The sequence below is a fragment of the Eleginops maclovinus genome, chromosome 7, assembly GCF_036324505.1.
Source record: "Eleginops maclovinus isolate JMC-PN-2008 ecotype Puerto Natales chromosome 7, JC_Emac_rtc_rv5, whole genome shotgun sequence".
NCBI classification, from domain to species: Eukaryota; Metazoa; Chordata; class Actinopteri; order Perciformes; family Eleginopidae; genus Eleginops; species Eleginops maclovinus.
Genome location: NC_086355.1, coordinates 19,191,994 through 19,218,324, shown reverse-complemented (window position 1 = coordinate 19,218,324; position 26,331 = coordinate 19,191,994). Strand labels below are relative to the sequence as shown.

At 38.6% G+C, this 26,331-nt stretch overlaps 1 protein-coding gene across 2 annotated transcripts in view; it reads left to right on the top strand.

Moving 5' to 3' along the window:
* ube2f (ubiquitin-conjugating enzyme E2F (putative)) overlaps nucleotides 1-26,331 on the top strand; it is a 43,461-nt gene that overhangs the window by 4,094 nt on the left and 13,036 nt on the right. For both annotated transcript variants that reach the window (XM_063888379.1, XM_063888378.1), the window contains 5 exons: nucleotides 295-324; nucleotides 4,513-4,578; nucleotides 13,472-13,539; nucleotides 16,150-16,220; nucleotides 16,485-16,542. In XM_063888379.1, the coding sequence (XP_063744449.1) occupies nucleotides 295-324; nucleotides 4,513-4,578; nucleotides 13,472-13,539; nucleotides 16,150-16,220; nucleotides 16,485-16,542 (293 nt within the window). The remainder of the gene's footprint in view (nucleotides 1-294; nucleotides 325-4,512; nucleotides 4,579-13,471; nucleotides 13,540-16,149; nucleotides 16,221-16,484; nucleotides 16,543-26,331) is intronic.

Sequence of the window (26,331 nt, the reverse complement as noted above, 5' to 3'; positions counted from 1 at the left end):
AAAATAAACCTGCTCTCTGATAACATTTTTGCATTACTTATCTTTCCTGCTCTTCCCAGGAAAGTGCAACTGTTCTTTTCTCTCAGTCTGTTTCAACAATCAAATTTAACAGATCTTTTTCTTCTTCAGAGAATTTAATTAGCCATGTAAAATAGCGAAATGTTAAAAAGTAATGCAATGTTGTTGGATCAACCATCTCATGCTGACTGATAGGACTATACAGACAAATAATAAAGCGACAGATATCACTGTTAGTCACTTCTTAATTATGATTCCTTCTTTTTCTCTCAACAGAAGTTTCAGAACTTGAAGCCCATCTCCCTAGTAAGTATGTTTTTTTGATGCATTATTTTGTCTTCATTGAACAAGGAAAATGCATAAAAATACAAAAGAGAAAATATGATATTAGTTTGTTTCATTTCCATATTCAGTCTCTGGTCAAGTGCTTTACCCGTTATACGCCATACACACAGATTTCCCTATTCAGTTTGTCGAGTCAGACATATCATTTCTGCTTTTTCTATCAAAATAGCAAAGTTTCGGATTTATCACTTTAATAGACTACATGTATGATCAGCACTGATTTGACCTCAACAAAAAAACGGGGGAAAACTTCTTTCCTAACATAGGCCTTACATTGTATTTTGCTTATCTGTTCACGTCCAAACTTTTCATTAAAGGCCAGTCAGTCTGAATTATTGACTGAAAAATACAAAGGAAATATAGAGGTGCAGGGATGACATATTTTTGTAGGCTGACATTAGTGAAGTTAGCATCGCTAGGGCTCCCTCGACAAAAAGAAATGGGACTTTTCTATTGGATTTCGGAATATTGCAGAAAACATGATGATATATTTAGATACTTATCATGATATTTGAAGCGTATCTGCAATAACCTGAAGGAAAAAGCTAACGTCACCACCGCTAAGCTAAAAGTGGCTTATGTTCAAAGTCATGGAGTAGTCTTTCCGACAGTCACAATTTGGGTATTTATTGACTTATTTTACGTCATATAACAACATGGGAAAATCTCTTGAGCTTGTGTTAACCACAGAACGTTTTTCAGGGATCTAACACAGTTAAAAAAAACTTAAACTCAAGAAAAGGGAACTGGAAATGGTAAAAATTCTAACTCATTTCTGGGTTTGAACAGTCATTCCTGCTCTACTCTACAGTATACCTGCCTGTAAAGCATTTCATTTCATCACAACAACTCAGATTTACAGTTTGAGCAAGATCACCTGGCTCTTCCATATACATGTTTTCTGTATGGAGCTGGAAATAAGCCAAAGTATAAACAACACGCGCGCTTTGAGCCTTACTCAGGCGTCATGTTTGTTATACTTCGGGCCTCAGGATTTATTTGCTCAAACAGACTATAACCCCCAAACTGCGTTTTAGTTCTGCCTTTTCATGAGAATTGACATTACAGTTTATCGGATCTTCGTTGCTCAGTTGTCTGGTTATTATTATGCATGAGTGCTGAATTAATTATCGTTGCTTTGGCTGAACTCAGCATGTCGGCTGTTGTTAGTGGTCTGATGAGTTCACTCTCAGCTGAGGACCGTGAAATCCAAGGAAGCAAACACATGACGTAGTTGATGAAGAAAGAAGAACACTTGTTTAGCTGGAAAATGTGTTTTGTTATATGCCTTGTAGGAAAGACATGTGATAACATTGGCTCAAAGCTAATGTTGGGACTTAGCTACTTCAGTGCTTTTAGATTTTTCTTCTGTAAGGTTTCCGTTTAGCAAATCAAATCAAACTTTATTTTTACAGCACTTTTCATACACAAAGATATGGAAGAGGATTAGGGCCAGATTTAAAAGCGTTTTTAGATCTAACCAAGAGTGATTAAATTTTTTTTTTAAAAACCCTCAAGATTCTGACTCAAATCTCAGAATTCTGACATTTTTCACTTTTAGTCAGATGTCCAAAATGTTCAGGTGTGGCCCTCATCTTCTTCAGTACAAAAGTGCGTCACAACTTGAACTTTAGGTATAATGAAAGTACGATTAGACCTGATAGTTCTAGATGGTTCATAAATTAAACACAAATGTAATAAATAGCTAGGGCCAAGACCATTAAGAGCTATACAAAACAATTACAGTATTTCAAGAGTTAGAGTAAGATAACTTTATTTATGTAGAACATTTCATACACAAAGGTAATTCAAAGCACTTTATATTAGCATTGACACTCTAGAAAGAAAAGACTTAAAAACCAGACATTAGGACTTTAAAGGTAATTAAAAACCACCAATCTAAATACAGTTGATGCTGCAAGTATCATAATAAAATGTTGTTAAATGATCTCTGTAAACGCATCGGTGAATAGAAACGTATTCCAGCATTAAAACACTTTTAATGCCATCAACCTGCTGACGTAGTGCAGTTGAAAAGCAATCCTAAGGAGCTGTAAGTCATTGTCATTGTCCCATCCTAAATATACGTATAATACACTAATACTAAACATAAACTAGGGGTACGCAACATGCATTCATCTACTCAATAGCCTTGTTGAATACTAGGGTTGGGTATCGTTTGAAATTTATCAATTCCGATTCTGCTTATCGATTCCGGTTCTTATCGATTCCCCGTTTCGATTCCAAAATGGTAAAAAAAAAGAGGTCAAATGTTTAGATAACAAAAATATCTTTATTCTTTTAAGCGTGAACTGAAAATTTCACAAACTAAACAGTATAATGCATATAATACAAATGTGGACAACACAATGGAAAGCAGGAGCGGTTGAACCATTTATGGATAATAATGTTTTGAGCTGCATGTTGTGTGTTTATAGGAAACCTACTGACATAAATCATACAAGTCACTTTCGAGAAAAATAAAAGTCCGTCCGAGCAGCAATAGGGGCCAAATGCTAGAACTAAAGTACATTCAGTGCACAGCACCTAGCTGCCTGCAACCAAGTAAACAAAGTCAATAAACAGAGGGTATGTTAAAGATGTATGCAACTCAACAGTTCTTGTTAAGAAAAATCAGCATATCAGCCTTTTCTGGTAGTATGCGTGATCTTCCTGGGCAAATAGTGTCTCCAGCAGTGGAGAAAACTCTCTCGCTAGGGGTTGAGGCACGCACAAATACTGAAAGGCCACCTCTGATAGCAAAGGATATATACCAGGCAGGAATCAACTCATTGGTTAAGCTATCTCTGGAGGGAAGCGTGTACTTCGGATTTAGGGCCTTGGTCATTTCCCTGCAAAAAACGATTCAACATAACAGTATCTGTTATTGTACAAGTACCCTACAATCCCACAAACATTTTTTTTAACCTTGCATACCTAAACGACGGAGATTCGACCACAGAGAAGGGATGAAGCCCTTTTACTACAAACGCCGTTACCGCTCTGTGACACTCCGTTTTTTCTTTGGTCAGCTTTCCTTTTAATGCTAAAGAGAACGGTGTGTCGCGTTCAGCTCTACCTGTCTCTACTGGACATAGCGGGGTGCTACTAGTGCTAGCTGTTGATAGCATACTCGGGCTCGGAGACCGCAAGACATCAGAGACGGTACATTCTTTGAAATCGATGCCGTGCTGTCTTAAATGTTTGCTCAAATTGTGCAACCTGACGAACAGCTAATTAACTTCCCACAGGCATTGCACTGTGCCTTGTCGTTGTCTTTTTTAGCGTAGTGAAGCCACACTTTGGAGCGCTTACCGCGTCCCATCTTTGATAGTGTTGTTGTGACTGGGCCATGCTGCATGCTGGTATCTAAACAAATCACACGTTGCGTTGATGCATGACGTAGTCACGTTAAGTATACAGGTCCTGTCAGATAGCCTAGGTCCGTGCATATATGTAGCCTTTCTTTGTAATACTAACGGGTTACCGCGTTTAAGAACCGTTAAGCAGAACCGAAATGATATTTTTTTTATGGATACCCGGTACCCAGCATTTTGTTATAGGTTCTCATTTGGAACCGAGTTTTGGTTCCCAACCCTATTGAATACTCCATTGTGATTGTACTCCATTGTGATTGGTCAGTTAAGGCATTCTGTGGTCTGTTATTTAAATGTGAGGACAAAGTTAAATTCCATTTAGGTTTTTCCTTTACATTTATACCACAAACATGTTTTAGAAGTCTCACTATATGTGGCGTCAATAGCCTTAGGTGTCTTTCTAGAGTATATTTCTAAACTGTGCATTCAGTTTAAAGAGCTGATCTATTGTTGATTTAGTTAAAAAAAAATGTCTAGCACACAAACTTGGTTAAATAATGCTCTCCCTTGATGTCATCTGTGTTGAGTGCAGTACATGTGTTTGAACAGCAGGAGGGAATGTTGTGCCACATGGAGACCCCAGGCATAAATCCTGCAGATGTGACAGAGTGTGGCTCGAGATAGAATTTAATATAAATACAATAAATTATTGATGTTAGTGTCATTATTTGACACAAAGGAAAGTGATGAAAACTAATGGTAGACCTTCATGCAGCTATGGCTTTAACCCCTGACCATACTAACTAAACTCCTCCCATTTGTTTTTGTTCAGGTACATGCAAAGCCAGTTTCCCAGATGAGGACAAGCTGCATCATTTTCGGCTGGCAGTGTCACCTGGTAAGAGAAAAATCATCCGTCTGTCCCTTTACACACACAACTGCTTCCTAATGGGATAAATACACAGTCAATGTCAGTTTGGTTTCCACCCCTGCAGTGTTAGTATTGAGTCCACCTATTGCAGCAGGGTTGGTGGCTGCTCATAAGTTGTTGTGGTTTTAAAACACATGAAAAAAACAAAGGGAATCTAACATCACATTTATTAGTTATGATACACCACGCCTATTTATCTTTTGTGGGAAAGGAGGGAAACCCAGCAGGGAACCTGAACCAGGATATTGACATTTGAATGTGCTGGCCAAACAAAATACAAAAATTAATATGTGTTTAATATTAGAAAAGTAGCTTTTCAGTTTTTTTTAACTGATATCATGTCTTACTGATCTGATCAGAATCATAATACTTTATTTATCCTGGGAGAATTTCATTTTTGTGACAGTTAAAAGTAAAAAAAACACAGAAAAAAAGATAAAGACGTTAACAACGAAATGTTATACGATAAAACATTTAATATAAAGTAAGAAGTTAGAATGAAATGTCAAAAATAAATAACTAAAAATACTCAAAACTTTTTTTATAACATAACAAATAAAGGTAAAACTGTGCACCTGGTACAACAATATATTTACCATTTATTTTACAATCTACACAGTGGTATATACTATGAGTGCTTTTGTCTTCCATCAAATTCCTGCACTTTTTCTTAGTTTTGTCATTCTACAGAGGCTTTCCTAAAAATGTCCTGACCACAAATCTGTCAGAGGGCAGCATAATGCAGGGCGGCAGCGCAGGGTAGGCAGCCTGACTCGTTTCTGTCAGCTCTGCTGCTTTCAGCTCAGGTGCAGACTGTCAATGAAGCCGGCTAAACTGCTATTGAACCAGACGCCGGTACGACCTCCTCCACTGCCGTCCGGTGGGATTGACTCTTCAGCCGACAGCGCTGTCAGCAGAAGAGAAGCTTTGTGGTGTGTGACGATTTTAAAATTCAACTCGACCACTCTTTTTACTTTCTCTGATGTTTGTGATCACAGACGATGAACAAAGGCATTAAAAAATATAGGTAAAAGAGAGAAGAGGCAGACATAAGAGGTTAGTGAGGGGCGGCAGCTCTGAAGTATGGAGTTTGGGAGTAGACACTTCAGTGATAATGTGAAGTGTTTATAAAAAGTACAAATATTTATGGATATGACTAATTAAGAACCACAGGCACATTACCTTTTATGTTTATATAAATATTGTATATATATATATATTTTATCTCCTTATTACACATTCCCATTTTAGATTCTTATGTTTGTATGAATATACTATACAGCCCCGGAAAAAAAGTATTTATTACTTTTCTGATTCTGACAACACACTCCAGAATAGCCTTTACAACAGATGTGAGAACTGGAAAATAAATTGTGATTATATCGCAGCACGAGTCTCTGAATACTGAATGCAGAGCAAAATATTTCTTCATATTTTTCTGAGCCTCGGCCTCCAGGGAGGACATTGCAGTGACAACCACTGCTTTCTCATTGTATGCAGGGTTTGTGTTTACACAAACACAAATTGTGTCTTAAAGTCTTCACTTGAAAAGGCCCTCCACTCTTCTATGAGTGTTTTTCGACGTTACTGCGGCACCGTCATACTTCCCCATGCCCAATATGCTTGGCTCAGCAGTGTCCCCGGCTAAATGGGCCACCTGTCGAGCACTGTACAAACGGAGAACACTGGTATGGGACTAGCTGTGTCTCCGGAGGCGGTTTTACCACTTACTTCCCACTTGCTGTTTGTAGTACACTTTCTCTGGCCTCAAGCCCAGTTTTGCCTTCTTATTTTAAAGAGAACAAGGAGGGAAACATGGTTTTCTGTTTCTGTGAGAGAAATAGAAAACTAGTTGATTGAGGATAAAGAAAAATCTATGAATAAATGTGTTGATTTTTGGTTTATCTCAAATGATTTAAACCGTTATTAGATTTGTGTCAGATATGATAACAAATATTTGTTTCTCACCATCTTAAGCCTTTTTTTGGAAGCAAGAGTAAAAACATGTGTTTTTTTTGTGCCTCATTTTGCTCTTTGTCTTTTTTTTACTCCAAATTAGTTTAATGAAACTGTGAAACTGCAGTGGAAAGACAATATTTACTGGCATACATGGCTGAAATAATCCTTAAATAATACAGCAACTTCAGAAGCTTGAGCTGCCATATTTATTGTGTTCTATTGTGCTGTTTTTTAATATGAAACTCTATGCACTAATATTTCAAAATCTTACATGTGGTTTAAGTTTGAGCAAATTTCAAAACAGCAGATCACTTTTACTTAATTTTGTCTTTTGTATATGGTTACCTTAATTGAGTAGTCGATTCTGATTTGTCAATTCGGACATTTCAGAGGTTGTTAATACTCGCTAACACACTGTGGCTAAGGCTCAAGGGACTACATGACTGCAGTCATATCAATCTGCAGAAAGAAGTCATCATCTGTGGACAACAAACATTAGTTTTCATCCATCAGAAACAATATGGAATAGTTTTTGGAATGCTCACTTTTATATATGTGGAGAGCAAGAAACTTTGGATTCATGATGGCTAAACTGTCCCCAGTAAAGAGAAAAAATGGAAAAGGAAAGAGGTCAAAAATATGAGCGACATAGAAATCATCAACATCAAAAGGTGGTAAAAAGTTAAGGGAGCACCATATGGGTTCTGATATTGTTTAAAACCTGGTTCATGAAAAAGAAAATCTGAACAGACTTGGACAGTTACAGAGAACCTGGATCAGTGCTGCCATCATTTTAGGTTCTGTTGCTGCAGCTCCAGCTTTCGGTTCACCGTCGGCTCCATGATCACCCTGTAGGGTGTCTCTTCCATAATGACCCCCTCTTTGCACATGATCCCTTACTTAGAACAAGTAAAATGTTTTATTGTGCTCTAAGAAGGTTCATGCGTCATATTGTTTCTTCTTTACTTTTACATTGTTCGGATAGTCTTAATAACATTAAATTGAAACATTTTGGCATTGTTCTTTGTGTTTATGTGAAATTAAATGCTGCATTTTGTATGGGTTTCCTTTTGTTTCAAGAGAGTTATTAAAGTCCCTGACCCACATCAATTTTTGCCAACTAAGTTGTTTTGACATTTCGATGTTTCAGTAAGTGGTGAATTCATTTAAAGTTATTCTAAAGCTGTTCTAGGCCATGTTTGTTAGTGTGTTAGTGTGAGTTACTGTGTGTGTGTGTATCTGTGATCTATCCATCTTCCTGCCACCTGAGTCGATGCTGTTTCTCCAGCTTAGATTTCACAAAGGTCTTTGTAAGCTAAAATCTGCAGAGAAAAGCAAAGATCAGCAATTAGAGACGTGGATTGGGTGTCATGTTCTTAAAGAGGAGTTGATAAGGATATTGAGTTCTCAGAGAGACACGCTCAATTATTCAGAGCCTCTGTCTCGCTCTTTTCACTTCCTTTCACTTGTTTTTCTCTGTTTATGTGTTTCTGTTCTCCCATTGTTTCATCTCTCCCTCTTTTGTTATTTTCCTTTTACCTGCTCTGTCTGTTTCCCCTTGATTGAAAGCAAAGCAATACTGTTTTAACACAGTTTCTTTACAGCCTGGCACTGTGCTACTCTTGAGTTAAAGCTAAATTAGCATCCGAAGGACACATGTGCATATCAAAAGAGTAGTGCAGGAATGAGTCCTAAAACCAGTCTCTTTCACACTTGTGGTTCTCAAGTTAAAATCTCGAGTCAACAACCATTCCTTCTCTCGCTGTATGGAAGGCATGTAATGCAATAATCATTCACTATCCTTTTAAAATACTTTCAGAATCAAGCCTTCTTTGCTTTTGATTTGTATTCCGAGAGAACTGAAATCCCCTCATTCAATGACCAAAGAAACAAAAGATGATTGTTTGCCAGTTTCTCATTAAAGTGAGGCTGGTGGCTCAGAGCAGAATAGTTAATTTTATATGTTGTATTGTTTCAAACTGTGGGTTAAATCTAAATATTTAACCAAACAGTTGTTTAACTAACATCAATTTTAAATGTATGTGCTACATAAAAACCAAAGACAGAACAATATTTTTCAAGCTCAGCTCAGCTGGAGTGTCTCTTTAGTCTCTCCAGTTGGATTAGTTTCCTTTTCCCATGTAAAAGCTCTGTGCCGTGACCCCTATGCTCCGGACCCCTGTGTCTCTGAGGAATGGGGACAGCAGCAACACTTTGGGGTGAACACGTTCTCACATCATTGTTTGGATTATTAGAAATACAATAATGAAGACTTTAGACATGCAAATTGTATTCTGTTTGAGTTTCAGTTGTGTTGTTGTCCTCATTGCTACAGAAACCTGCAAACTTTGAGCGTTTAAAGAAAAATAAATCGTTACCAATAGCCATATTTTTTTTTAAGGAAGGAAGGGGGTGTTGAAATATGACATTTATGGCAAAAAGCAAATCCCTAGTTTAGTCATTCTTTTATACACACAATGTCCTCCTATTGACACAATAATAGCACATAAAGACAGAGTTACTTCTTCAGTCAATCCCTTGTGCAAGGTTCTTTGGAACCAATCTGATTTTACAGTTCTTCGGAAAATGTGTGTAACACCCTTTGTTCTTCTTGCGAGTTGCAGGCTGTAAAGTTCAAACTTGTGTTAACAGCTTTTCCACAGAGTAGATGTGTGTCATGTCTGGGCTTGGGTATAAATAGTCCTGTTATATAGCTTTTTAAACCAATCCAAAAACTGGAGATGAATTATGCTTTAGTTTATCTCATGCCTTTGGTCTATTTTTTGGATTCCCTATTTTGGACCAGAATCAAAGGCATTTATTGTTTGGCTTGCCAAACGGAGGCTTGGCAAAAAAAAGAAAGGAAACTAATTATAAGATAATTACCCTACACAATAGGGTTTCAGTTATTACGCCAATGTCGGAGGTTGCTGGTGCTTTGTTGTGGCTGGTGGGGCTGTTTTTCGGTTGGAGGACAGCCAATGAGGTTACACAGGCGGTCATCAAAGGTTCAGCTCTGCACAGTATTGTGCATGTACGTGCTCGCGTTACTGTTACTTTACAGCTGTATGAGTAAAGAGTGTTTTAAAGCCATGCTGCATTTTAGTATGATTTGTATTGCAGAATTTCCTGTATTGGGAGAACGTCACCGTTGTGGGAAACATACTTGGTACTATTGGTTTTTGGTTGAGTTGTGTTGTTCTAGCCTCAGGGACACCTCGGTATCGCTTGGTCTTTCGGGGACTTGAACCGGTGACCTTCCAGTTCCCAAGCCAAGTACCTATGGACACCACTGCAGTTTTCATATAAATAATGCTTGTTTGTAAAATAAATGCTCCAGGTAAAGTATTGTTGGCTAGAACTACATTTTTGGAAAAATGACCCATATCTTATATCTATAACTGGGAAATTAGTGTTGCCAGAGTGGTTTCATTTTAGAATGAAATAAAATAAAAGATAAATGGAAAATAAATTAGGTGAAATATTATAAAATAAATAAGTATCAAAGTGGTTTATTACTGTACTTACAGTGGCGTAGAATTGATAAGATATGAATGCTTTATCGCCTGTATCTGCCCCCACTCTTCACTCTGTACCTGAACAAAAAGAAAATATACAATAAGTGGACAACTGCTTGCAAAGTATAAAAATAACAAATGGTATAAAGCTCCTCATGACAGCTTTCTGATTGTAATGGCCTTATATTGTCAGTACCACAAAGACAGAAGCTTCCTTGTTTGTTGCTATTTTTTTCAGATATGCCCAATCTGTTTTGCTTTTAATAATGGATCCGTCTTTGAGAAATCTGTCACAAACTATAATTAAATGTCAACTCCAATCCAGCCTTATACCATCACTATCCTTCATTTTATTCCTACAGAGGACATTGCAGTTATGCTAATAAATCTGGATCCGATGGCTAATTTGTTGCTCACATTGTTTTTCTTGGATGCACTTAAGAAGGCAAAATTGTTGATCCAGACAAAGGCTAAATTTACTTTTTAAGGTTCCTCTCAGACTGCTTAAAATTGTGGGTCTTTCAATTCAATGGTAGGATTTGTCTGTCTTAAAAAGCAGACCTCCCAAATTATATTGCGATGCAGATTCGGTGGTTGTTCTTGAATCAGCCTCTGAAGTACTTGAGTAGTTCTTCATTTACAGTGAGCACTATTTATCCCGTACATATAGCAAACACCTACAAATAGCCAACAGTGAACAGAAATGTTGTGTCTTGCATTTTTTGACAAATATTTGGGTTCCCTTCTTTTAACCAATCAAATAGCGTCTTTCTGTTTGGACTATGTCTCTCAAATACTTATTCCTGTGTCTTATTTTGCGTAAATCAAATGGAGTGTAGAATGCCAGATACTTCTTGCCCTCACAGGACACTATCTTGGCCACGTAGCAAAAGGAGAGGGACCATCAGCCTTTGTGGTTGCTACAGAGAACACCCCACTATAAAAATAATTCATATACATGTGTATTTTTTCCCACTATGTGCCGCTAAACTGTTGTGGGATGGACGTTATTGTTGGGTTTATGTTAATTTAGCAGTATTAAAAAGGCAAGCACCAATGTAATGGCCAATTGTGCACATTCAGAGTTAGTGTGATGAAGGGCCGGAAAATGCTATAAATCTTTTTGTTTAAAAAACGAGAATTATACAGTATATATACTTGTTTTCCCAACAAGAGAAAATAACAGCAAAACATAAGCATTTGTATCTGGCAGTAGCTACATTTTGAATCTTAAAATCGACTTATACATTTGACATTCTTAGTTTTTAATGATTCGGTTCTGGAACAAATTCTGCAAGCTATCTCATCAACTGTCACAGGTATGCAGGCCTGTGTCGGTAAAGACTGATTGTTCCAGTAAACTGAAGACACTCATGAATTATTCCTGACCTCTGACTGCCACATTTGGTCACTAGATGCTTTCTGTCTTTCGCTCTGTCAGTTTGTTACTTCTTGTTACTCTCTGTTTTTATATCCATCCATCCCTCGGTTTGGATGTGTATCTGTTTCTTTTGTTAACCTACGTTCGGTTTAACTGTGGTATCTCTCTTTCTCACAGTGTTTCTCTCCCTCTATCTCTGCTCATTAATAATACAGGGGTGACTGTTTGTGCCGTCTAATTAAATTGTACCTCTGCCTTTGTTGCAGTGAAGGGTATATGGGCGGGCGGTAGGACAGCTCTTTTACAAAGCAGGCCTTATCTCAAATTGCTCAGTGTTTGAGAACACAGGCGATGGTCGACAATGACAACGGAACAGCTTGTCTTTTTGCCAATGTCGAATGGCTGTAACGGTAATGGTTTTTAATCTCAAACACAACTTTTTAAGTGTTAATGTTACCGTGTCAGAACAATATTGAAATAACCATTTTCTTTTTTACATTTTTAATGCATTATGTTACTTTTATTATTATTATTAGTATTATAATTATTATTATTACTATTATTATTATTATTATTATTACTATTATTATTATTATTATTATTATTATTATTAGTATCAGTAATACTATTATTATTATTATTATTATTATTATTATTATTATTATTACTATTATTATTATTATTATTATTATTATTATTAGTATCAGTAATATTATTATTATTATTGTTATTATTATTATTATTATTATTATTATTATTAGTATCAGTAATATTATTATTATTATGATTAGTATTATTATTATTAGTATCAGTAATATTATTATTATTATTATTATTATTATTATTGTTGTTGTTGTTGTTGTCTTTGTATATCTAACTTCAGTATGTACCCCAAGTATATTTTAGAATGTGTCGATGAACAAAAGCTCAGCAAGGTACTTTTAGACAAAAGGTGCAGAATTGGATACTGGCTGTTCAGTTAATAGAGCACATACTCATCTCATAGAAACCATGAGAACTGAGTTATGAGACAAAGTCCATGAGCAGATTTTTTCACAAGAAGCACACTCTGTTAATGTTTTATCTTTAGCTAATCATTGCTCAATTGTTGTCAGACAATAGCCAATTTAGCTTGGCCTACGATTGCATTTTGGCTAATGCTTCCTCTTTTCCTGTCAACACGTCATTTCTACCTGCATGTAACCAAAACAAGCTCAAACATGATTGGTTAATGGGCTGCCGTGCCATTCGAGTTCAGCTTTTGGTCCCTTTAGGGTTGTGGTCCCTTCTATCTTCCCCTTAAAATATACCTTTCTAATGAAGATTAAACTGGCCACAAATATCTTAAAAAACAAGAGTCATGCTTGGTGAATACTACAATGACTCCAAACAGAAACAAGAACACTTCTTATTTCTGAAATCTTGTCTCTTTGAGTACAAATTCTGCATTCATATGCAGTTATTGGTTTATAGAGATGCGTCTGTGCCCCAGCCATGATTATGTTTGATCTACAGAATGTGGTCAGACTGAAAGGTCAGACATCAGGTCAACATTACTTCCCTGAGATAACTTCCCAGGGTAGGATTTACCTCTCCTGATTGGTTCTCTCATTGCTTCTCGTGTTGCAGACTCATTGATCTTTAATTTTCTGGATTATCGCCACCGACTTCTTTCATGTTTGAGTTCAGACACAACTTCCTTCATTTCAGTGATGGTTGTCACACACTTCATGTCTAAAGGAGCTCTGACGGCCAAGCTTTTAATCACTTCTTCTTCCAGTATGGAAATGGCATCACCCACTGCTTATTTCTTTAAATCAATTCCTAAAGAACGGTTCTGTGTGGAAACAAGCATCATTCACAATTTCGTTCTGCAGATTTGTTTTTATTCTATAAAAATGTGCTTTACAATTTGTTGGAAACCACACAAATTGTATTGTAGTTATTGAAATTATTATTGAAAACCCTTGTCTTTTGTTTTTCTTCCTCCACTTTCTTCCAGATGAGGGCTACTACCAAAGTGGAAGGTTTCAGTTTGAAATAGACGTCCCAGAAGCCTATAACATGGTGGTGAGTCTTCCAATAATTTCTCATTGTTTTGGAAAGTAAAAGTCTGGGCTGTATGTATGCATTTGGTGGTAGCTTCCTTTGTTTTAATAGAAACTTCCAGATTAGCTTTGCATGAAGCATTCTCAAGCAAAGTAGTGGTGCCCTAAATATCAACAATTAAATGTGAGCAAAGGGCATCAATTTCACATTTCCTACCATTGCAATTCATAAATGATATCAAAGTAATGGCGTTTTTTTATCTCTCAGTGGAACGACCCCAAAAAACAGCATATTTATTTCCACCTGACCTTCATGACTCGTGTGACTTTGTCCTGTTCTTCCATTCATTCTCTGCTTTATGTCACCGTGCCTGTGTGTGCCTGTGTGTGTTGGGTGTCTTTTGTTTGTGTCCTTATGTAACCCTGCACATATATGTGTGCCTTGTATCCCCATGTTTTGTCTGAGCCCTTTATCACACACAGTTTCTCTCCTTTCAGCCATCTGTGGCAGTTTTAGGACGCCTGCCATGGACTGATAAATAATAATAAACATTCATTCATGAAAGGTTAATCGATTCATAATGTTGGCCCCAGTGGCATTCAATTAGAGATCACTCCTCTGACTGACTTGAGAATATGACTCAGATGGTTTCAGAAGGCCACTTCATCAGTATATTACCTGTAATAAAGTCACTTTCAAAGCTGTGTGTGGGTTAACATTGCCCAACAAGCACAACAAATCTGTTGAAGCGGATTGTAATTGTAGCTCACATTACAAATATCCATTCCTTGACTTTTCTAAATAGCGTGTCATTGTTTTTCTTTCAGATTTACAGGCGTTAAGTTAAGGCTGTCATGTAATTGGTACTCTATCCATCAAGTTAACCAACATTTTTTTGAGTGTAGCAGTTAAACAGCACAGAAAGGCCCCAGAGCTAATGGAATCCAATAAAAGAATTGACTAATAATGACTCAGACATAATCCTTAAAAACGATATGTCCATTTAGAAAGCATCAACTGAACAAGTAATATGGGCTGTAAATAATACCTGGATTATTTGAGATTTGGAAAAGGCTGCCAACGTGAATTTACGTTATTGAAATATGTGGTTGTTTTTCAGATTTAGTGAAAAGACATTACGACCTACAGTAGTTTGTATTGCAGCAGGGTTTCATACAATTACAAGTCAAGGGTGTATTTTCAACCAAAGGAAAATACAAAATCGCAGTTAAAAGGCGTTAGCACATAGAGACAAATCAACTACCTTTTCTTCCTGGCCTTATCCCGAGGTCTGTCACTATTATTAAATTCATTTTCTTTATTCTCACACAGCTTCCCTGTAGCTTAAGAAATTGAACATTATCAAATTACAGGATTATAGTCATTTCACACAGGCACCTTTGACTTGCTTCGATTTGAGAATGCAGAAGATAGTTATAGAAATCTCAGCAGTTTAAAGATTGACAGCTGTTGGATTTATTCGGAGTTGCGGCCGGAGAATTGACAAGACATTTACTGCAGACACGAGTTGCCACAGCCGTTGCCAAACCAATTCTGAAGATCTCAGGGATAGCAAGAGGTTTTAACTAGTTCCGAATGGGTAATCAATGTTCTTATAGCAGCAGACTAAACAATCTAGGACAATACGTCTAACTTAAACTGCCATCTAGGTCACAAATAAGGTGTTTACCAGAGCATCTGGGTCCAGACAAACTGGAGCTAGCTGTGCCTAAACAATAAAGCCAATCTTAGGTCAGCACGAGCTTGTACCCACTGTGGGAACAGCAAGGCTTCGAAAGCCCATGTTGCCCCTCCTTAATGAAAATAACAGCACCTGCAAGGCCGTTAGCGTATGCCAGAGGAGGACAGAGTGGAAGGACACAACTGGCTAACTTGAAAACAAGCAGTACACAAGCAGCTGTGAGGAGACCAATAGTCACGTGTGTGAAGAGGTCACTGGCCTGAGCGAAAGGTTACAAGCTTACACAAAATATTCCCTAACAACTACAAACAAAGAAAAACATGGAACACTTTAATGCTGATACAGTAGGCATAAAATCCTTAATGTTGACCAACAAAAATGAGTAATCTTTCAGGGAGCGCTGTTGTATTCATGTTAGAGAAAATGGGAAAACACATAGACAACTATGAACTATATTTTGTTGTCTAACATACTGTTCGCCATTTGTCTATTTGAGTGTGTGCCTTGGGTGTCAGTATTAAACATATGTTTGTTTGTTTTTAAATTGCATAAGCACATCATTGAAATGATCAATTAATTTATTTTTAGAGCATTTTACAAATTGTCAACCGAGAAATGGTATCTTCGGTCGTCACGGTATTACGTGAGTTAGATGAATGGGGCCTTTTTGCTAATCGAAAAAACACAATTTTCACCTTTTTTATATTGTAGTAGCTTACAAAGGCAAAACATTAATTCTAAAAGTGTTATTTTTCTAAAAGCAAAATGCCCATGTACATATGCTTACACGTACACACTACCTACAAAAGCAAAAGCATTTGTTCTAGCTCAATTTTCACCTAACTACAATGACTTGTATTGTATAAAATGCTCTGACTTGTTTATATCTGTTATTAAAAATGGTGTTTCTTGATTCACATTATTTCCAGCCTCCTAAAGTGAGATGTCTGACCAGAATATGGCATCCTAACATCACAGAGAACGGAGAGATCTGTTTGAGGTAATGCTGCCTACAACTTCCTTCTATTATTGTATTCTATGCTCCATTCTTCCTGCTAAGAAGTAAATGGAAAAAGCAAATATAAGATTTGCTAGATATCCATTCCCCCACGCAGTCCCTGAAATTGGATGTTCAAACCCTTTCAGACATTCTATCAGTTTCTTGCAAATGTTACAGTTTTCTTTGTGATTTTATGAACGGCAAAATGTCCTAAGCAATACTCACAAATGATAAATGTCTGTGTTTCTCTTTATTGTATTTCAGCTTATTGCGGGAGCACTCTATCGACGGCACAGGCTGGGCCCCCACTAGAACATTAAAGGTACATCATTTGCATTAACTTAAAAGGAACATGTAACTTTCTTTAAGAATGTTGAAGCTTCAGGTTTTTGTGACTTAAGATATTTTCACTAGAACAAGTAACGTAAAGGTTTTTCCTTTTTTGTCTTGGATGAGGGAATGACAGGACTCGACTCTATATGCGATAGCAATTTGTATTTTTACAATGCTTTATTTCACAGCTAGGGTAAGAGCTTTTTAAAGCACTTACAACTTTTATATTGCAGACCTTTATAATATTTGTTGAAAATATTCCACACTAACGTCTCTGCACACTTCACTTATCTTCCAAATCCCAATTCCAAGCAACAAAATACATATCATTAGAACAGAAGTCATATAATTCCCCCACACATGACCTAAACATATAGAAACACAGCCATGTAGGAAAAAACATGCACAAAACATTCAAAACACAAAGCACATGAAAGTACAATAAGGCCAAGCCTAATTCTACTAAACATATGGGGGGACTAGCTTGCAACAACAGCATATCTAGTTGGGGTAGGCTTTTATATGTGATAAAAATAAAAGTAGTCTGATTTAATATTGCACACACATTGTATGTGATAGGCTAAGGGGCAGGACATCTCTAAGCAGTTGACCAATCATAGAGCCTGGCTGCTAACCAACTAGAGCAGACTGGGCTCTGGTTTCAGACAGAGTGTGAAAAGAGGTGCTATAGCACAGGCAGTATGAGACGTTTGAACATTAAGCATGTACATTTGTCACTGTAGAGGGACACAATACAAATATGAACTTGAAAATGATCATGCTAGGGCCCCTTTAATACAACATTTTAAAAATCAATACCAAGAGCCCCATTTTTGGGTAAAATACAATGGAATCACAAGATTCTTAATAAACCTGTGTCCCTAGAGGGCCCTAAATGATTGTATAGCTTTAATAACACAAACGTGATCTCAAATAAGTCTATCTGTGGTCTTGTTAAAGTGTTTTAATGTGCTGAAACTCGGAGAACTCATGGAGCTCTTGAACAGAGGTTTATTGTTAACCACTTGTCTCAGTGGGTTCACAAGAACACTTTAGAACTGGTTGCAACAGCCCTCAACATTCAGCCTTTTCTTTATTAAGCTGTTTTTACTTTTTTTTACCCTGACATAATGGGGGTGTGAGAAATACTGCTATGGGCTGTTGAAAGCACTATGGAATATCTTCAGAACACAACAAAACACAAAACATTTTGCAGAGCTGTTTAAGGTTTGTACATTTTACCGTTCCAACAATTGAGATTTTGCTGCAAGAAACATTTACTGAAGTTCAAAGAAAGTATGCCTCTGCCATCCCTATTCAAGATTTGGTAACAATTATGCTTGAGTACAACTACCACTTGGAACTGAAAGTTGTCATATGGGTGAAGCTTTGCCTCCAATGTTTAATTATGTCTTCAACATTCTGATCCAATCGGCGCCACCTGTCTGTGCTCCTTCACAGGGACTCAAAGCTATATCAACATTCCTCTCAATCACTGCACTCGGATGCAGTTGTTATTTTTGTTATTTATCTTTTGCACCATGCATGTTGAGTTGTTGGAGGAGCACGCGACATAAGATTTTCATTGCCAACATATACGCTGTATCTGCTGTGCATATGACAAATAAAACCTTGAAACCTTGAAACCTTGAAACCTAAAATGAAAATATGTAAATGCATGCATAATGTGGGAAGTTAGGGTTAGTGGAGGGACAGGGACTTGTTCCTGATACTTTTTAGGGCTCCCCTGTCTCAGTACTATATTTACTATTCTAGAGGGTCATACAGTAAATCCTCTAGGTGCCTTTGAGTTTCCTGCCAAGACTCTATTTATTGTCAGGGTTTGTCTCATCCCCTAGGGTTGTCTATTTAAGTTTCTATCCCTCTCTTTTTGCCTTGTTTTTGGTGTCGTCTGCAAACATAATGTACTTGAAGGGTGTTGTTTTTATTCAGAATATCTATTTTCTCCTATTTCATGTGCGTAATGATTACATTGTTTACATATTTGAACGTTATCTACAGTATCTCACAAAAGTGAGTACACCCCTCACATTTTTGTAAATATTTTGTTTTATCTTTTCTTGGGACTACAAGGAAGATATGACACTTTGATACAATGTAAAGTGTACAGCTTGTATAACAGTGTAACTGTGCTGTGCCCTCAAAATAACTCAACACACAGCCATTAATGTGGTTGCCGCCACACCCTCTTGACACCATCTGAACCAAATAAGTTTATCTTGGTCTCATCAGACCACAGGACGTGGTTCCAGTAATCCATGTCCTTAGTCTGCTTGTCTTCAGCAAACTGTTTGCGGGCTTCTTTCTGGGACGACAGCCATGCAGACCAATTTGATACAGTGTGCGGCGTATGGTCTGAGCACTGACAGACTGACCCCCCACCCCTTTAACCTCTGCAGCAATGCTGGCAGTAGTCATACGTCTATTTTCAAGAGACAACCTCTGGATATGACGCCGAGCACGTGCACTCAACTTCTTTGGTCGACCATGGCGAGGCCTGTTCTGAGTGGAACCTGTCCTGTTAAACCGCTGTATGGTCTCGGCCACCGTGCTGCAGCTCAGTTTCAGGTGCTGGCAATCTTCTTATAGCCTAGGCCATCTTGATGTAGAGCAACCATTCTTTTTTCAGATCCACAGACCGTTCTTTGCCATGAGATGCCATGTTGAACTTTCAGTGACCAGTATGAGAGAATGTGAAATTTAACACACCTGCTCCCTATTCACACCTGAAACCTTGTAACAGTAATGACTCACATGACACCGGAGAGGGAAACTGGCTAATTGGGCACAATTTGGCCATTTTCACTTAGGGATGTACTCACTTTTGTTGCCAGCGGTTTAGACATTAATGGCTGTGTGTTGAGTTATTTTGAGGGCACAGCACAGTTACACTGTTATACACGCTGTACACTGACTACTTTACATTGTATCAAAGTGTCATATCTTCAGTGTAGTCCCATGAAAAGATATAATAAAATATTTACAAAAAGCAGCAATGTCCTGATGACAGGATTAGTGTCACCATAAATAAACACATTATTTTACTCTTCGTATGAATAAATCTGACGATAAAACAAAAGGAAATGGAAATGTGCTTCTGTTTCTTCTGAATCTTTATGTTACACCAACACCTTTTTCCCCAATATTTTATATCCAGATATTTACAAACTTCATCACATGATATAAATTCTATGTTTTGATGTCAAACAAAATTGCCTGGTGGCTAATTCAATTTATATTGTGTTGGAAATAATATATCAGTTACTTTTTTTTATTCATAAATGATAACTACAATTATTGGGTACATGTTACAAAGTCATGTTTTAGTTTAACCACATTATGTCCTCCATCAATAAAGTATTGTGATACAGATGTAATCCAACGCTCACCTTAATGCCTTTATGTTGGGAGTTGTTACTGCTTTAAAGCCTGCTTATGGCAGCTTTAAAACGCCAATATTTTTTGCAACAACATCAATCAGTCAATCATTTGGAATCTCTGACTGCTTACGGAGCAAAAACATACAGTATGTGTTCATGTTTGGCATAGAATTTGACTTGAACTTTTAGAGGTCCATTGACCAATAGCAAGTGACAGAGCTCAATGTCAAAGAGATGGAGGGAAGGAGTTGGTTTTGTATAAACCTAATGTCCTGTTAGAGTCCAAGCTAGGCTAGCCAACTGATGAGTTTAGAGACTGAGCATTAGCAGATTTTGGGAGCTCGAGCTTCTTCGTCTATAACACTTTATTGATTGAAATTGTGTGCAATGTAAACAAAAACTATCTAGAGAAGTAAACTGTTCTCTTACATTTCCTCCCTAGAGAACTATTGTGAGTGCCGCTGGAATGGTTCCTGGAGTTTGCTGGTAGACGATATAAAATAGTGGAATTGGTTGCCATAATAGCGACACATTATACAGTTAGGATAGACCTTCTATTGACTAGAAAACCCCACGTCTAGGTATTGATTTCCACTTGGAAGAAACTTTCCAAAGACCTTTCCACTATATTCTGCCAAAACCACTACCAAATACTCTCTTCATAGAAACATTGCTTTCCATTTATTCCATCCCTCTGTACAGTATGTATGTATAAATAAATTAAATGAGAGAATCAATCTTTATGTTTCCTGGAATGCATATATGCAGCCAATGTGGTGGGGGGTCATGAAGAGCATATAGAGTCTGGAACCAAGCTGTTATTATACTCAGTTTTCGTAGTGAGATTCAGGGTCGGAGCAGGCAGACGTGGTGTACATAGACATGCTCTCGCACATGCTCTTTCTCCCGATTGTGTTCATGTTCTTGAATATATTGTTTCCATTCTACACATAGATCTGTCCTTTCTAGCCCTTAACTGATCCTCAAACTGACATTTTTCACACAAATAACTTAAAACATAGAATGTCCCCTTGTCAAAAAAAGTTAATAGTATTTTCACTGACAATTCACAATACTTTGCTTTGATTTAAACACAAATACAATGTCTTTTATAACATACTTTAATCTCAGTTTTGTATTCTTCTCCACTGTGGCCTTGAGTCAATGAAGTTGCTGCAAGGAAAGTAGCTTTTCATTCAGAATACGTGCTTATCTTTATGTGTGTTTGCTTTTTGACCAGACCTGAATTTCAACAGTCACATTAAGCAGAGCTGCCAACATACACGATTTTGGCGTAGCAGATACGATTTCCAGGCCCTAATTACGCCGCTACGCTTGACTTGAATATCCTACGCATTACCCAACAAATCGAAAAATGAATCGTGTAGCTGGCAGCCTCGTGCCTGTGTTGACATCCAACCAGCCCTAAAGCTCACATATAAGCCGTTTTATGATTCGTCCCTTGCGTTGACAAAGAGCCAATAGGATCGGCTGTACTTCTTTTTTGTAATACCCTCACTACTGTTACCAGGATGCTATGCTGTTTTGGCTCCCGCTGTTGATGAAGAATTCTATCATGTAGACCAGTGCCGTGCGGTGAAAAATATGTGAAGTCAATAGAGTTTATTAAAACATAATTCAATTGGCAGCTTGCACATTGACTACTGGTTGTTTTTCATATTTTATCTCAGCATTCTTCACACACACCTATGATAGGTACAACGAGTTGGCAGTTGGTAGCTAGAGAACTCGTGTTAATAACTGGTAGGCTAATATATTATTTCATGCGAAGATGCACAGGCACCCTGAGGATTTTTACCTTTACCCATTAAAATACAATGAGTTAAATCGGGGAAACTATAACATCAGCTCGATAACTAGCTATCATTACATGCGAATTGAACGCTTCCATTTAAATCGTTTAGGTTATTTAAGTCTCTTGAGCTAGCTAGCATAGCAACTAGATAACTATAGCAACCAAAAACACAACTTTAGCTGCACAGTTTAATTTCTCAAACTCAGCTCACCAATACATTAAAAAAAAAGATCGTTGGGTTCAAAGTGATCACAACGACGTTGTATGATGTTAAATGGATGACAGACATTAAACAATCCCCTCGGAAACACTCGGATATCAATGTAATCTTGGCTAATAATTAAACGTACTGGTGGCTTTCCATTCGTCTGCATTTGCATTGTTGTATTTTGTGGCAGATTCATCGGGGGTAAATCATTATGGTTACATACTGTTACATATATATATCGGGGTAAAATCCATCAAGATCTTTGAACCACAGGGAGGCTTTATACAGGAGGGAATTTTCTCACCTTTTTTTGTTACAGGCAGGAATTTAAAAGGGGTTAATTTTTTCCGCTCCCCCTTTTTGAGGGATTGCTCAATTGACGTGAGGCGCCGCTCTTTCCCCCCCCCGTTTTCCCGCCCCATCACAGAAAATATTTTGTTTTTTAAAAAATTTAAAAAATTAATTACAAAAATTACATTTAAAACCGAAAAAGAACTTTAGTCGAAGAAAGCGGGGTTTTTCGTTACACAGAAAAGGGGTTTTCCAACAAGCGTTAAAAAAACAAATGGGCTGTCCTACAAAAAAAGGGGCCCCCGCCTTTAAAACGTTAATTAAAACCACGTTTTTACAGGGGTCTTTCAAAAAAACAAGGAATTAAATATTTAAAAAAAAAAGGGGGGGGTTTTTTTTTAAATTTAAAAAAAAAAATGGGCAAATTGCAAGGGAGAAAAAAAAAGCAAAAAAAAGGAAGGGTTTTTCGGGGGGGGAAGAAAAAGGGGGAAAAAAACCCTTTGGGGGGTTTTAAAGCCCAAAAACAGGGAAAAAGGGGGGAAAAACCAAAAAAAGAAAGAGAAAAGTCCAAAAAAAAAAAAATTTTAAAAAAAAGGGAAAATGGGGGAAGGTTGGAAAAGAAAGAAAAATGGGGGGGGAAAAGGGGGCCCGGGGCGGGAAGGGGGGGGTTTTAAAAAATTTGAAAGGGTTTTAAAAAAGGAAGGTTTAGCTTTCAGGGAGGTGCCCGGGGGGGCCGAAAAAAGTAAATTTTTTTTTTTTTGGGGGTTTAAAGCCCCCGGAGAAAGGGGAAGGGAGGGGGGAAAAAAGGAGGACAAGGAAGAGGAGAGAAAGGGATTATGCCAAGGGGGGGAAAGAAAGGGAAAAAAAAGAGGGGAGGGGGAAAAAAACCGGGGGGGGGGGGGAAAAAAAGGAAGGGAAAAACGTGGGAAAAAGAAGGAGGGGGGAAAGTGTTTTTTGGGCCCAACTTTTTTGGGTTTTTTTTTTTAAATTTTAAAAATTTTTTTTTTTTTTTTTTTAAAGGCCAAGTTTGGAATCCAAGCCGCGTCGGGGGGCTGAGGAAGTCTTCAAAAGGGGGGGTGAAAAGGGGGGAAAAAGGGGGGAATTTTGAAACCCTTCGCTAGTATAAGGAAAGAAGGGAATCCCCGGGGGAAGCGGGACCCCCGAGAGTTTTGGAAAAAGATTTTTTGGGGAGAGGGGGGAAGGGGGAAAAGTAGGAGGGAAAAGAAAAGGGGAGGGAAGGGGGGGAGGGGTTTTTTGGTTGAATTTAAAGTGATTTAAAAGGAAGGTGTGGGCCGGTGGAAACCCTCCCGTCGGGGGCCCCCCGGGGCCCTGTGGTTTTCCGGCTGCGTTTGGGGTCTTACTGCCCTCTTCAAACATTTTTGGCGTTTTTTTTCGGGTTCGTCCAAAAACCCCTTCCTGTTCGTTTCAGTTCGGATGCCCGGTTGTTTTTTTTCTTGCAAAAAAATTTTTTGTTTTTTCCTTTTTTCCCCCCCCCTTTTTCATTTTTCTTTTTTTTGGTGTTTTTCCAGGCCCTTCTCTCGGGGTTTTTGTTGTTTTGTTTTTTGGGGTTTTGGTAAATTTTGTTCTGCTTTTTTGTGATTTTTTGCGGGTTGGGGCTGGGGACAAAAACGGCCCTTTGGGTCCTTGCGGGGTGGTTTGGCCGGGGGGCTGGGGCCCTCTCCCCATTGGGGGGCCTGGGCGGGCTGTAAGCTGGGACCCTTGCCGGGGGGGGGGGGGGGGAAAAATTTTTTTTCCCGGTGCGGGGTCCGGGGGTACCCAAAAAGAAAGAAGAGAAAAGTAGCCTGGGGAAAGCAGGTTTTGGGGGAGATAAGGGAGAGGGGCCCGTTTCAGGGAGGCCAAAAAAAAAACAGGGAGTTTGGTGGGAGGGATTTTTTAAAAAGGAGAAAAAGGGGGGGGAGGAGAAGAGGGGGGTGGAAAAATTTTTAAAAAAGGAAGAGGAAAAAAGGGAAAAAAATTTAGGAGGGGGGGAAAGGAAAGTTGTTAAAAAGAAGGGGGGGGGTCCAAAAAAAGTGAGGGGTTTTCCGGGGCCCTTTAAAATTTTTGGAGAAAAGGGGAAGGGAGAAGGAAAAAGGAGAGAGAAGGGGGGGGGGGAGGGGAGAGCCAGGGGAAAGGGGGGGGGGGGGGGGGGGAGGGAGAAGGAAAAAACCCCCCGTGGGAAGGGGAAAAAACCCCGAGGGAGAAGGAAATTTTGGGGATTTTTGGGGACCCGGGGGCCAAAAAACTAGAAAAAGGGGGGGGGAAAAAAGGCGCAAAAGAAAAGAAGGCAAGGGAAAAAGGGGGAAAGGAGCAAGGATGAATCAGAAAAAAGGGGGGGGAAAGAAGAAAAAACCCCCGCCCAAAAAAGGCCCAAGCCCCCGAAAGGAAAGAAAACATTGCCTGGGAAAAGGGGGGAGAGGGGAAACCCGGAGGAGAGGGAGAAATTGAGGCCCCCCTTCCCCAAGCCCTAAGGCGGTCCGGAAGGGGGAGGAAATCGGAGGAAAAGCAAATTTAAACGGATTTGAAAAGGAAGCTTTGAAGGGGGAAAATGGTGAAAGAGTGTAAGGGACAGGAACCCGGGAAAAGAAAAGAGAGGAGACCGAGGGGGGAAAAAACCGGAAAAAAGGGTTTGGTTGAGGGGGGTGAGGGGGGGGTTAGGCGGGCGGGTTTTGAAGGGTGGATTTGGGGGGAAGATTTCCCCATGATGACCCGGGGGAAGTTCTTGGGTGCAGTTTGGGGGGGAGCTAATTTGTGGGCTTTCCGGCGTTCCCCCCTTTTGGGTGGGCTGGGGGGAAAAATTAGGGTCTTATGCCCCCCCGGTTGGGGGATAAAATTGCGCCGGGAAAGGGCCCCTTGGGGAGCGAGGATGGAAAGGGTTAAGTCCCTTTCTCTGCGGGTTTTGGCCCTCTTTCCTTTTTTCCTTTCGGGTGGAACCTCTTCCTCGGGCCCAAAAAAAAAAATTCGCCTTTTTGGGTACCCTGGCCTCTTCCCAAAAATTAGGGGGGGGGTTTTTCCCTTCAACAGGCAATTAAACAACCCGAAAAACCAACCCAACCCTAAATAAGGGGATAAGGCTGAAACCCCCCAAGGCCCCCGAAAAACCTTTTTAAAAAAAATTAAATTTTTTTTATTGCAGGTTTTTTCAGATGTTTTGGGTTTTAAAAAAAATTTTTTTTGGAAATTTTGGGGGTTTTTTTCCGGGTTTTCGGGAAAGGGTTTTTCACAAAAACTGCCAATTGCCAGATGACTCAAATGAAAGTTCTGGGCCGTTTTTTTTCCCCCAAAAAAAAGATAAGATAACTTTTATTAATCCTGTAAGGGAATTGCACATGTTATAGCAGCAGGGTGATAGGAAAAGGAATAGGGAACTATATATACATACAATTTACAGTAAAATAATAACAGTTGAATACAAAAGATAAATAGAAATAAGTAAAGTAAAAATGAAATAAGGGGGCATTCAGGGGGCTTCGGCGGACCTCGGACCCCCGGCTTTGAAAAAAAATTTGCCTCGCTCCGCTCGGCTTGCTAGTATTTTCTAAAACACAATGTTGGCAGCTCTGCATTAAGAGAACTCAAAGTCAGCCTTTTATCACCTTAAGAATATGTCTAGGATTAAAGGACTTATGTCTCAGCGGGACTTAGAAAAACTTGGAACATCATGCATTTACCTTCAGTCGACTATTCTAGACGCTGCTGCTTGAGGCCTCACTGAAATTGAGGAAGTGGATCAAATTAATCCAGTTCTGAGGTCTTAACACTGGCTTCCTGTCTCTCAAAGCATTGAGTTATTATGCTTCATATATCTGAAAAAAACTAAACTGCAAGTCTGTGCAACTTTTAAATCCAGACTGAAAACTTGTCTTTTTTGCCGCTGCCATGAAACCATTTGTAAAACGTTTCTCTATACTGGTACATTGATGTGGCTCATAGATAGTTTAGCTTTGTGATTTTTGTCCTGTCCACCATTGCCTCCGTGGCTGTTTTTGTTTATATCTCCTGGTCCAAGTTTAAATGCAGACATTTGTTGTTTACTTAGACGTAGATGTGATGTGATCATATGCA